We start from the raw sequence: 14218 nt of genomic DNA on the forward strand, positions 1-14218 counted from the left end.
TGCACCCCATTCTCCAGCTGGAACTCTAAACATCGAGTGGGATCAGTCCCAGCAGCAGCCACTGCCTGAGAAACTTGCTGTTCATTTCAGCAAGTGCAGCTCCTTCCAAGAGACTCAGCTGAGAGCAAAAGTCCAAGACAGAAAATCCCCTTTATCCTGGCCCAAACCGGGACAAAGTGACAGCCAAGTGCTCATATTGGTGAATTTCCTTCTGCAGTCCCTTTGGACATATGAGGAGAGGGCTGAAGAGCCCCTTGATGTTTGGCAGAAGTTTTACATCTGTTTAATCCGTGATGCTCTGCAGGCTCCTTCCCTGCTCTGCTGCTTCACCACTGAAGGCACAAACATGGGCTGGGACACACGATTTTTCCATGAAATCCTGGGGGTGGGTGGAACTTTGCCAGTCGAAACTCTCCCCCAAGGCAGTGGCAGGATTTCAGAAGGTGGCTGGGAGGCAGCAGAGTGATGGGAGATGTTTGAAGAGGGTTGTGCCACCACTCCCAGCAAGGAGCCCCAGCCCATGGGAGGCAGAGCAGAGGTGCTGGAAGTGCCAAAACAGCAAAGCTTCATCATCCTGGAATCATTGAATGGTTTGGATTGGAAGGGACCTCAATGATCACTCAGTTCCAAAGCCCCTGTCCCTTGCTCCAAGTCCCATCTGACCTGGCCTTCAACACCTCCATCAAGAGAACATCCACAACTCCTCTGGGCAACATCTTCCAGTGTCTCACCAACTTCTCAGGGAAGAATTTCTTCCCAACATCTCATCTTCATCTCCCTCTTTCAGCCTGAAAGGTTTTCCCCTCATCTTATCACTCCATGGCTTCACAAAAATTTGCCCCCCTCCTTCAGCTTTCCTTTAGACCTTTAGGCACAGGGATGTGCTCTAAGGTCTCCCCAGAGTCTTCTCCAGGCTGAATAACCCCAGTTCTCAACCTTCTGCTCATCTCTGTGTCCTCCTCTGTACTCACTCCAACAGCTCCATGTCCTTCTTATGTTTGGACCCCAAAACTGGACCCAGAACTGCAGGTGGAATCTCACAAGAGTCAAGTAGATGGTTGAATCTCCTCCCTCCATGTGCTTTGATATAGTTACCCCAGACTCTATGAGGACTTAAAAAGGGCTGAAATGTCATCAGTCCCACTGAAAGCTTCAGTAGAATTCCTTCCAGCTGAATATTTGTTTTCCTGAATCCCACAGAGACTTCTTGCCATGCAACAAATTCCAAGCAGCAGCTGCCTGGTGTTACCTGTGCACACACAAATCCATGCTCACAGCAAGCTGGGATAAAGACATAAAAAAATTTGTGTTCCATGGTTCTTGGCTGCTGCCCTGGCTCTGGGGAGAGAGGACACAAGGGAAGAGAGGTTTTGAGTGTAAAAACAGATGTTGTAGGAGGTGGCATCCAAACCTGAAAGAGAAACACCCAGGAGGTAGTGACAGATTCTGATGGACTTACAAGAGAGGAGGAAAAGCATCCTGGTGAGGAGGGGGGAGCTAGGAACAGGACATCAGACATAATAATAAAAATAAATAAATTAAATAAAAACAAATAAAATAAATAAAAATAAAGAAAATAAATAAAATAAACAAAACAAATAAAATAAATAAAATAAAAGGTTTTTAACAAACTACTCTTGGCCACCTGCCATGGTCAGCTTGGGGAGAGGCCAAGTTTATCTTTGTCTTTGAGGAATGCAACTAAGAACTGGGGGGTTTTCCCTGCTGATGCCCTCAGGTCATGGTGGATTTTTCTGCAAGCTCAATTTTGCTTCTGCCACCTCTGTGCAAAGATCTTGAGGGCCAAGTAGGGTTCTTCATGCATAGGAAACAAGTTGAGGTGTCTCAAAGGGTTTTCACTGCTAACTTCAAGGAGCATATAAAAAGTGTCTCCTAAACTTACAAGACTCAGCCCTTATCCTTATTTCTTCTTCCAAGAAAAAGGGTTGTCTGAAATATATGCATATTAGGGGCTTGGCTGGCAGGATGTTCAAGTTGCCCCCCACAAAGGTTCAGATTAAATGTTTGGAAAAATCTCATCACTGGAAGAGTGGTGAAGCATTGGAATAGGTTGCCCAAGGAGGTGATGGAGTTGCCATCCCTGGTGGTATTAAAAAAATGGGTAAATGGTTCCTTCAGGAGATGGTTTAGTGGTTAAGGTGGTGTAGGACTGAAGGTTGGACTTGGTGATCTTGCTCTGGAAGATCAGGTCCCCAAGCACAATAATGTTCATTATTTGTGACTTTTTCATCTTCAAGCCATGGTTATCTCGGGTGATTCAAGCTTTGTGCAACATCTCAGGAGGTAGAAAACCAGCAGAAAAGGCTCCTTAGAGGATCTGTTGCTTCATTGTTCTTCTGGGTAAAAATTGTGTTAGAGATATTTTTCATTCAGAAGTCCCTGAGCTACAATATTACCCCTCTGTGAAGGCAGTTCAGGAATCCTTATCCAATGGAAAAAAAAAAAACAAAACAAACAAAAAAAACAGATGTGGGGTTGCTGTGCCACTTCTCCTGAGTAAGGCAAGGATAAAAAATGATTTTCCTCAAATGGAAAGTGGGGATGAGCAGGAATTTCTGTCACCTAATCAGGGCACTCGTGTCCACACAGCATCTCCTCTCCATGGGCAGTGTGAGGATGCATGGACAGGGATGAGCTTTGGCTTTTTTTTTTTTGTCAAAATCCCCTCAACCCCCTTTGAAAAAAAGTTGGTAGGCATGTAACCTTTTTTTTTTTTTTCTTTTTTTCACATATAACAAAATTCAGTGGCTCTTAGGCTGGTGCTTAAAAAAATCATAAGGGATATGGGAAAGAATTCTCAATTCTGTGTAGCCAAGCCCTGAGTTTCTGATCAGGGAGCAATCATCTGACCACGTTGAGGGGGTCTAAACCCTAAAGGAAATGCTGGGTCACAAGACAAAGAGCAACAAAGTGTAAAAGGGTCTTAATGATCTGGTTTTTTATTTTTCTTTTTGATATTTTCTTCTGGAAATATCTTGGGGGTAACCGAGTAGATGAGAAAAGAAAGAGAAATAAGAAATAAGAAATGTAAGAAATCAGAAATAATAAGAAACAAGAAAAAAAATAAGAAATACTAAATAAGAAACAAGAAATAAGAAGTAAGAAAAAGAAATAATAAGAAATGAGAAAGAAATGGAAATGGAAATGGAAATGGAAATGGAAATGGAAATGGAAATGGAAATAGAAATGAAAATGGAAATGGAAATGGAAATAAGTGGAGATGGAGATGATGGAGATGGAGATGGAGATGGAGATGGAGATGGAGATGGAGATGGAGATGATGGAGATGGAAAGGAAATGGAAAGAATAGAATAGAATAGAACAGAACAGAACAGAACAGAACAGAACAGAACAGAAAATTCCAGTTGGAAGGCACCTACAACCATCATCTCATCCAACTGCCTGATAAATTCAGGGCTGATCAGAAATTAAATCATATTATCAAGGGCATTGTCCAAATGCTTCTCAAGTGTTGACAGGCTTGGGACACTGACCCAAGTTCCACTTTTTCATCACCATTTTTCTAAAGGATTATTTCCTAGTGTCAAGTTTAATCCGAGGTGTTCACCTCCTCTTATTTATTTTATCCAGGTCTTCTTTTCAGGCCTTTTTTTTTTTTTTTTTTTCCACTTGTCCTGCTCCCATGAGTGCTGCCCTTTGACTTGTAGAGCTCTACCATGCAGAGAGCTGGGTCCTCCCCCTGCAGTGCTCAGGATGAACTGAGGTGTCCTAAAATCCTAAAAATCACACAATGCTTTGGGTCAGATGGGACCTTAAAGCTCATCAAGCCCAAACCCCCTTCCATGGCCACAAACACCAGGTCCCACATCCCATCCCAAGACCCCTGAGCCAGGGTGGGGGTTGTTTTGGAAGGTGCCAGGGCACCAGGAGCACGTGCACGTGGGACTTTCCACGGGGGTGGATGGATGGATGGATGGGTCTGTGTTGTTGTTTTTCCCTTCTTGCTCAACAACCTCACTTGTTTGCTTTGGCAAAAGCTGGAGAGAGCCCTGGGGGCCAAAGGAGAATTAATGGGTTTGAAGGAAGCCTGGGATCCTGCAACCTTGACATTACATGTGACAACTTGATTGTTTTATGCAGGAGGAATAGGTGCATCTAAGATTGATGAGGCTTTGAGGAGTTTCTGTCTGGGTACAGATGGCTGGCAAGTGCTAACTGCAGCCCCCTGGAGCTCCAAGATCCTTCTGCTTTGTTTTTGGAGGAGAAGAAGGAACAATTCCCATCTCTTAGCCACAGCATCAGGTAGCAAGAGGCCTGAGAAATGTCCCTGCTATATCCTGGGTTCACACAGTCCCAAGGGATTGACCTGGGGCTGGAGAAGCTCTGCTACAAGGAGAGGATGGAAGAGCTGGGATTGTTCATCTTGGAGAAGAGGAGATTTCAGGGGGACCTGATAGATGCCTTCCAATACCTGAAGGAAACCTAAAAAAAAGGCTGGAGAGGGACTTTTCCTAAGTGTCCAGCAATAGGACAAAGAGAAATGGGATTTAAACTGAAGGAGAAGAGGTTTAGGCTGGATATTAGGAAGAAGTTCTGCAGTAGGAGGGTGGTGATGCTTTGGAACAGATTTCCTGGAGAAGCTGTGGATTCCCTCTCCCTGGAGGTGTTCAAGGCCGGGTTGGATGAGGTCTTGAGGTCCAGATGAGAGGTGTCCCTCCCCATAGCAAGGAAAAGATCATCCCTTCCAACCTCTAAAGTCCCTTCCAACCTCAGCCATTCCAGGATTCTGTGACCATATCACCAGGGCCAGTGACATCAGTGACAATGCTGCATGGGTTGCACTGGACCTCTCTGAAGTCCACCCAGATCCATCACAGAGTGGGATGATGTTTTTCCAGACCACAGGAGGAGGCACAGGGACAAATTCTTCCTATTCCTTATTTCACAGCATCTCTCCTCTCCTTGAAATATCTGCAACAAGTCCTGGGCCAAATCCTGCTGTGATCACAAGTCTGGAAAGATGCAACAGAATTAACCACACCCATGTAAACAATTTTTAAAGCAAAGCAGGTCCAGGATATACCTGAGCTGTTGAAATGCAGTGCTGTTATTTCTAATGTTTTATTTTTTAATTTCTCATGGGGTTTTATTTCACTCTATTTTTGGTGCTGAGATGTAGGTTTCCATTATAAATAGCTGCATATTTTAATTCAGTCTAATAACTAGGACAAGGATGCACTGGGCATCCAGACCTTGATCTGAGGGGGGGAAAAAGACTGCAACATTTCCATTTCTGTGAGATCCACCTCTCAGGAATACTCCTGCTTTTGGAGTTGGAAAACTGTCCTGCAGTCCCTGGATATAAATCAAATGGGAGCACTGGTAAGGCCTCACTGGCAAGCTGAGAAATCATAAAATAAGGCTTTGAAGTTCTATAGCAACCTTGCCTCTGAGGAGCTCACAGTCTGGATTTAGACACAAGGGCTTCAGCATCAAAGCAGGGTGATAAATATTCCTCCCATTTAATAGTCAGAGAAGCATTGTCACAAGCCTGCACATCCTTGATGTGACAGTGAACCAAAGCCCTTTGCAAAACTAAAAAAAAAAAAAAAAAAACCACAACAAAGGCTCTGCATGGTTTGTGAGCACTTTTAAATAACTAATTACTCCAAAGAAAAATCAGAAACTCATTGCAAATCCATCCCAACAAACAGAAACAGCTCTTTTTGTTCATCCCTGACTAAGGGAGAGCTGATGGTTCAGGGTAACTATAAAGGATGGCTCAGTTCCCATCCCACCCTCATCCTATAGCAGCCTGGAGGAAGCCTCTAAACTTGGGCACAGAGTGGCTGAGAGAAGTCAGGGAGAAAGGGACCTGGGAGTTTGGGTCATCAGGAAGCTGAACAGGAGCCAGCAGTGTGCCCAGGTAGCCAAGAAGGCCAATGGCATCCTGGCCTGGATCAGGAACAGTGTGGCCAGCAGGTCCAGGGAAGGGATTCTCAGCCCCTCCCTGGCTCTCAACAGCTTTCCCTGGACACACAGGAGCAGCACAGCACAGGGATGGCTCTTCCATGGAATAGGCTTGAGGATTACCAAGCATCTCTGTCCTTCAGAGGACAATGATGCTCAAGAGAGGAGAATGATGATAATCAGCCACCTCTGTCCTTCCACACCTTGAGTCCTGTGTCCAGTTCTGGGCCCCTCAGCTCAGGAAGGAGATTGAGGTGCTGGAGCAGGTCCAGAGAAGAGCAAGGAGGCTGGGAAGGGATCCAGCACAAGTCCTGTGAGGAAGGGCTGAGGGAGCTGGGGGTGTTGAGGCTGGAGAAGAGGAGGCTCAGGGGAGACCTCATCACTCTCTCCAACTCCCTGAAAGGAGGTTGGAGCCAGGGGGGGGTTGGGCTCTTTTTCCAGGCAACTCTCAGCAAGATAAGAGGGCACAAGAGGTCTCAAGTTGTGCCAGGGGAGGTTTAGGTTGGACATTAGAAAGAATTTCTTTCTGGAGAGGGTGATCAGCCATTGGAATGGGCTGCCCAGGGAAGGGGTGGATTCTCCATCCCTGGAGACATTTCAAAAGAGCCTGGATGTGGCACTCAGTGCCATGGGCTGGGAACTGCAGCGGGAGTGGATCAAGGGTTGGACTTGATGATCTCTGAGGTCCTTTCCAACCCAAATGATTCTGGGATTCTCTGATTGTATCATTTGCTTTAGAACAGGACTTCACTCTACACGTTTCCCAGCAGCTGGACAAAGCAACACAACTGCTCCTGTTGCTGCCTTGGGGCTGGGGAAGGACAGATCTGTGCTCACATGAGTTCTGCTCATGTAGAAAATAATAACAGGCAGCAAAGAGCAGCTGGATTGGCTCCCAAACCAGCCTTGCTTTTCTCAGAAGATTGGGCCACAGGTCCCAGAGCTCCTTTCCAAGCTCATCTCTACTCTCATTCCTCATCTGGACCCATACCAGTGAGCAGCTTCATGTTTTCTGCTTTACCTTCAAAATATCTTTCACTATACATATATATATATATGTATGTGAACTTGATGACCAGAAAATATCCTGGGCAGCCTCAAAAGAAGCATGGCCAGCAAGGTGATGGAGGGAATTCTTCCACTTTACTCCAGTCTCATGAGACAACCCCCCCTGCAATGTTTGGTCCAGATCTGGGGCCTGGGCATGGGACATGGAGATGCTGGACTGAATCCAAAGGAGGCCATGAGGATGATCAGAGAGCTGGAACAGCTTCCCTATGGATGAGAGAGATGAGGTTGTTCAGTCTGGCCAAGAGAAGGTTCCAGGGAGATGTCAGAGCCCCTTCCAGGACCTGAAGGGGCTAAAAAAAAATTGAGGAGGGATTTTTTATGAGGGCATGGAGAGGGAATGGTTTGAAGATGAAGAGGGCAGATTTAGATTTTTAGATATTAGGAAGAAAATATTGACTCAGAGGATGATGAGATACTGATAAGGTTCCAGGGAGACCTTAGAGCACCTTCCAGGACTTGAAGGGGCTAAAAAAAAAAATTGAGGAGGGATTTTTGTGAGAGCATGGGGAGGGAATTGTTTCAAGATGAAGAGGGTAGATTTAGATTTTTAGATATTAGGAAGAAAATATTGACTGGGAGGAGGATGAGATACTGATAAGGTTCCAGAGAGACCTTAGAGCACCTTCCAGGACTAGAAGGGGCTAAAAAAAAAATTGAGGAGGGATTTTTTATGAGGGCATGGGGAGGGAATGGTTTGAAGATGAAGAGGGCAGATTTAGATTTTTAGATATTAGGAAGAAAATATTGACTGGGAGGAGGATGAGATACTGATAAGGTTACAGGGAGACCTTAGAGGACCTTCCAGGACTTGAAGGGGCTAAAAAAAAAATTGAGGAGGGATTTTTTTATGAGGGCATGGAGAGGGAATGGTTGGAAGATGAAGAAGGCAGATTTAGATTTTTAGATATTAGGAAGAAAATATTGACTGGGAGGAGGATGAGATACTGATAAGGTTCCAGGAAGACCTTACAGGACCTTCCAGGACCTGAAGGGACTAAAAAAAAAATTGAGGATGGACTTTTTATGAGAGCATGGGGAGGGAATTGATTCAAGATGAAGAGGGCAGATTTAGATTTTTAGATATTAGGAAGAAAATATTGACTGGGAGGAGGATGAGATACTGATAAGGTTACAGGGAGACCTTAGAGCACCTTCCAGGACTTGAAGGGGCTAAAAAAAAAATTGAGGATGGACATTTTATGAGAGCATGGAGAGGGAACTGTTTCGAGATGAAGAGGGTAGATTTAGATTAGATATAGGGAAGAAAATATTGACTGGAAGGATGGTGAGATACTGGACCAAGTTGCCCAGAGAAGCTGTGGCTGCCCCATCCCTGGAAGTGTTGAAGGCTGGATGGGGCTTGGAGCATCCTGGGCTGGTGGGAGGTGTCCCTGTCTATGACAGGTGGAAGTAGATGATCTTTAAGGTTTTTTCCACCCCAAACCATTCAATTATTCTATCATGCACCAGTTGCTATCACTGACAGCTTGGAATCTCTTCCCATGTCACCAGCAGTCTCCATTCTCCTTCTTCAGAGCTGGACCCAGGTCCTTCCCAGAGTTTGTTTGCAAAGGGAAAGGTGAAGCTGCCACAGGGAGCAGAGATTTGCAGGTGGATAACCAGTGAGTAATGACACAGGAGTCAGATTTACATGAAAGACAATCTTCTCTTTATATAACCACGGGCATTCTTCTCTGATTGAAACAAGTCACCTGGATTTGTTTGAAAAAAAAGAAGTTTTCAAAAGAGCTTCCTGGATTTTACAAGCATCCTTCCTTGTCCATAATACATTCATAAATGACTTAAATGCAGGACCTGAAGGCTTACTAATTAACTTTGCAGCTGACACCAGATCAGGGGGAAGGGATTGACACTCCCAAGGGCCCTGCAGAGGGATTTAGACAGCTCAGAGTACTGGACAATTCCTAATTGTATCAAGTTTAATGAGGAGAAGTGCTGGATTTTGCACCTGGATCATGGTAACCCTGATAATATTCATACACCCTGGGAAGCAAAAAGCTGGGAAGCAGACCTAAGGAAAGGGATCTGGGGGGTTCTGGTCAATGCAAAGTTGAACAAGAGCCAACATTTTGTCCTGGAAGCCTGGAGGGCCAACTGGGGGGCATCAAGGGAGGTGATGGTCCCATTTTATTTTTACTTTGAGCCAACATCTTGAGGCCAAGAAGGTCGATGGCACCTGGGGTGTGTTAGAAGGGGGGTGGTTAGGAGGTTGTGAGAGGTTCTTCTCCCCCTCTACTCTGCCCTGGTGAGGCCACATCTGGAATTTCATGTCCAGTTCTGGGCTCCTCTGTTCCAGAAGGACAGGGAACTGCTGGAGAGAGTCCAGAGCAGAGCCCCAGAGGGAGTGGAACATCTCCCTGAGCAGCTTGAAGAAGAGGAGACTGAGGGTTGAGCTCATTGATATTCATAAATATGTAAAGGGTGAGTGCCAAGAGGATGGAGCCAGGATCTTCTCAGGGATGTCCAGTGATGGAACAAGGGACAATGGATACAAGCTGCAGCACAGGAGGTTCCACATAAATATAAGGAAAAGATTTTTCACTGTGAGGGTGATGGAGCCCTGGCCCAGGCTGCCCAGGGAAGTTTTGGAGTCTCCTTCCCTGGAGACATTCAAATCCCAGCTGGATGTGTCCCTGTGGGACCTACATGGGGTGATCCTGCTCTGGCCGGGGGGTTGGACTCAATGTCCTCTGGAGGTCCCTTCCAACCCCTCACACTCTGTGATTTTTGTGATTTCTGTAATTTCCTGTGCACTTTTGGGTGCCACAGCACAAAAAGGCCGTAGAGCTACTGGAGAGGGTCCAGAGGGGGTCTGTGAGGTTGGTGAAAGGTTTAGAGGGAAAACAGCTGAAGGCACTGGATCTGCTCAGCCTGGAGAAGAGGAGATGAAGGGAAGACCTCATGGCAGCTCAGTGCATCCTCACTAGGGAAGGAGGAGGAGAAGGTGCTGACCTCTTCTCTCTGGTGACCAACGATAGGACCCCAGGGAATGGTAGGAAATGTGCTGGGAGATGTTTAGGTTGGGTATTAGGGAAAAGTTTTTCACCCAGAGGGTGGTGGAGCAGTGGAATGAGCTCCCCAGGGAAGAAGTGATGGCACCAATCCTGCCTCCTGAGTCCAAGAAACCTTTGGATGATGCTCTCAGGCACATGGGGTGATCCTGGGGGTGCCCTAAACAGGGACAGGAGTTGGAGTTGATGATGCTGAAGGGTCCCATCTGTGATTCTCTGATTCTCTGCCCGAGCACATCTCTGCTTGTGCAAAGTGTGGTGCTGACTCTGGGTAAAACCATCCAGATTTTTCTTTCTCCAGGAGGGTAACATAGCACAGCACTGCTGGAAGTCCCTCCAGGCTTGATCAGAAAGGTGCCTGGAGAAAGGCAGCAAGTGAAAATAGCTGTGAATAATAAATAAGCAGTAAATGAGATGAGGTTGTGCTGCTCAACTCCATGGACCACAGGGAAATAGGGAGATGATCTTCCAGAAGGGTCACTACAAGCATGCCTTGAATTTCAGGCTGTAACTCATGTTGTCAGGAGCAGCAGCAAAGTCTGTGTTTGTGGAGGAATAAAAAAAGGAAACCTCTTTGCCTCCTCCTCTGGATATTACTGAACAGCTCTGCAGACTCTGCAGGAGGTCACAAATGCCTTGGCCTCCTGAAATCCTTCTTCTAAAGAAGAATTAGCTCTTTATGAGAATTGGAAATATGACACAAATCCACCCTGCTCGTGCTTTTCAGAAGCCAGGACTTAAATCTGGAACCTTCTGGCAGAGGAGTTTGTCACCTCCCAGTTTCCTTCCTCCTGCACTCTTGTGCAGTCAGGAAGATGGATTTGACTTGGAGGTTTTCCAAGCAGAGCATTCACCTGCCCAGCCAAGACATTCCCTTTGTTACACCAAGGGAGAAAACACCATAAAATAAGAGAAAAATATTGTAGGGAGCTTAGTTTTGCCCAGTGATGTTGTGTTTCTTGAGAGTCCTGGCTGATTCCTGCTGCTCCCTGGGGAAACCTGAGTGGGATGGCTCCAAGATCCAAGGGAAGAATCCTCAGGATGAAGCAACAAGCTCCAGTCAGATCTAAGTATTGATCTACACCAATTAGGGATGAGCTAGGGAGAGAATCATAAAATCATAGAATATCAGGTTGGGAGGGATAAGGATAAGGATTCAACTCACTCTGGGATATTGCCACATCAGAAAAACATTAGGTGGCAACTCCCAGCCCCATACAAGTGCTGGGAAGAGGTGGGAAGGGTGCAAATCTCTCTCCAGGACCAAGAAAAGTCCTGCCTGGTTTTCTCAGACAACTTTTGGACATGTGAAGTTATCCATCTCTCCCTGAAGTCTTCCTTGCTTTGCATCTGCAACATGAAAGATTCCTCTGGCCCAGCATTTCAGAACATTCCTGGGATGCTTGAAATATAGGGAGGAATTTCCAAAAGGTGTCTGTCAGAAGGGTAAAGGTTTAAAGCTGAAAGACAATAGGATTAGAGTAAATATTAGTAAGAAATTTTTCCCTGTGAGGGTGCTGAGGCACTGAAACTGGGTGCACAGGGAGGTTGTGGTTGATCCAAGGGGTGGAACCAGCCCAGAAACCAACCATGTCCTGGTGTGCATCCCCAACAGCATCATCAGCAGGGCCAGGGAGGGGATTGTCTCCCTCTGCTCCACTCTGGTGAGACCCTCCTGGAGTGCTGGGTCCAGGTCTGGGGTCCCCAAAAGAAGAAGGATGTGGAAGAAGGACATAGAGGAGGCTATGGGGATACTGGGAGGGCTGGAGCCAGGCTGAGAGTTGGGGTTGTGGAGAAGAGAAGGTTCCAGGGAGACCTTAGAGCAACCTTCCAATGTGTGAAAGGGGTACAAAAAAGCTGGGGAGGGACATTTGACAAGGGTGTGGGGTGATGGGATGAGGGGAAATGGCTTCAAGCTGAAAAAGAGGAGACTTAAATTGGGCACCAGGAAGAAATTCTTTCCTGGGAGGGTGGGGAGCCCCTGGCCCAGGTTATCCAGAAAAGTTGTGGCTGCCCCATCCCTGGAAGTCTCTCAGATCAGGTTGGACGGGGCTTGGAGCAACCTGGGCTGGTGGGAGGTGTCCCTGCCCATGGTAGGGGTCTGGAACTGGGTGATCTTTAAGGTCTTTTCCAAGCCAAACCCTTCTGTGAACATCAGACCATTTCCCTGTGTTTTCAGAACTGTTTTGATCTGGGGGTGCAACCATGAAGCCCAGTGCCTCACCCACAATGGATTTTCTGCTTTTCAGACTAGATCTCACCCAGGAGCTCTGATCCCTGTCACAACAGCTGAAATGCAGGAAACACATCAACAAACTGGCCAGAGATCAAAGAGCTGAATCATCCATGGCCAATGAAGGGAGGGGAAGATTAACCTCCTCCACATGGGCCCTGTCAAAGTGATGACAACCACAGAAACACACAGGTTAAAGTCATGAGCAGGGAGAAATGGCTCTAATTGGCTGTGTCTAATGCTTTTGAGCTGGTGAGGACCTCAAAAAAACCTCCTTGGTTCAAGTGCATCCTAAAAGAGAGGGCTGGAGCACAGAGCTGTAGGAGGAATTCTCACTGCTTACCTCTGATGAAATCACTGCACAGCTGGGGGTTGGGAATTGCTGATTTTCTCTCAGGTTTCACCTTTTATGCTCAGCCCAATCTGCTACCTGGTTGTCTCTGTGGCTTTTGTGTAGCTGAAAAATCCTTACCAAGGACTCCTGGTTTGCCTTCTTTCTTCTGTATGCTCCTTGGTCCTGGCTTGTGATGCCATGAAAAGAAATTGAAAATAGGGACTTTCTCATCAAATTTTGGATATTTTGAATGTAGAAGCTTCAACCAGAACTATTCCCAGGGGAAGTGGTGGATTTCCCCACTCTGGAAAGTTTGAAGTCTCAGCTTGATGGGGTGCTGAGACATCTCATCTAAAAAAATAATATTAGAAGGGGTGGAGCAGATGATCTTTGAGGTCCCTTCCAACCTGACATTGCCACAAATGGTCATTTCCAGCCAAATCCAGCCTAGAACAGATGTTATCAACGTGTCAAAACATCATATCAGAGAATTCTTGAGCAGTTTGGGTTGGAAGGGGCCCTAAAGATCACCAACTACCAACCCCACTGCCATGGGCAGGGTCACCTCCTACCAGGATGCTCCAAGCTCCATCCAACCAGACCTTGAACACTTCCCATTCCCTGGGCAACCTGTTCCAGTGTCTCACCACCCTCACAAGAAAGAATTTCTTCCTCACAGGTCTCCAGTTGGACTCTGCCCCACTGATCACCACTCTTTGGGCTCTATTGTGTACCAAGTTCTCAATCCATCTCACTGTCCATTCTCCTATCCCACATCTCCTGAGCTTCCTCATGAGGATGTTATGAGAGACCCTGTCAAAAGCCTTGATAAGGTCAAGGTAGACACCATCCACTGCTCTCCCTGCATCTCCCTATTCAGTGACAACATCATAGAAGGCTGCCAGATGAGCCAAGAGTGATTTTCCCTTGGTAAATCCATGCTGAGTTCTCCTGATAATCTCCTTCTCTTCCATATGCTGAGAGATGACCTCCAGGATGAGCTGCTCCATCATTTTTCCAGGTGGAGCAGAACCATAGCAATTAGCAAAATTACAATAGAACACAATAACCTGGCTCCTGATGTATTTGATGATTTAGATGAGGGGATTGAGTCCATCACCAGCAAATTTGCAGATGGCACTAAGCTGGGGGGGAGTGTGGATCAGCTGGAAGGCAGGAGGGCTCTGCAGAGGGACCTGGACAGACTGGAGAGTTGGGCTGATCCCAACGGGATGAGGTTCAACATTCCAAGTGCTGGGTCCTGCACTTTGGCCACAACAACCCCATGGGGAGCTCCAGGCTGAGCACAGAGTGGCTGAGAGCAGCCAGGCAGAAAGGGACCTGGGAGTCTGGATTGCCAGGAAGCTGAACAGGAGCCAGCAGTGTGCCCAGGTGGCCAAGAAGGCCAATGGCATCCTGGCCTGGATCAGGACCAGCGTGGCCAGCAGGTCCAGGGAAGGGATTCTGCCCCTGTGCTCAGCCCTGGGGAGGCCACAGCTTGAGTCCTGTGTCCAGTTCTGGGCCCCTCAGCTCAGGAAGGAGATTGAGGTGCTGGAGCAGGTCCAGAGAAGAGCAAGGAGGCTGGGAAGGGATCCA

General features: G+C 46.8%; 1 protein-coding gene across 1 annotated transcript in view; it reads right to left on the minus strand.

Annotated features, from left to right (window-relative positions):
* The window catches only part of TOP1MT (DNA topoisomerase I mitochondrial), a 163102-nt gene continuing 148884 nt past the window's right edge, over positions 1 to 14218 (minus strand). The window contains exon 13 of the mRNA XM_071738523.1: positions 1 to 118. Coding sequence (XP_071594624.1) covers positions 115 to 118 — 4 coding nt within the window. The 3' untranslated portion in view covers positions 1 to 114. The remainder of the gene's footprint in view (positions 119 to 14218) is intronic.

Source organism: Heliangelus exortis, chromosome 2 (genome assembly GCF_036169615.1).
Source record: "Heliangelus exortis chromosome 2, bHelExo1.hap1, whole genome shotgun sequence".
NCBI lineage: Eukaryota > Metazoa > Chordata > Aves > Apodiformes > Trochilidae > Heliangelus > Heliangelus exortis.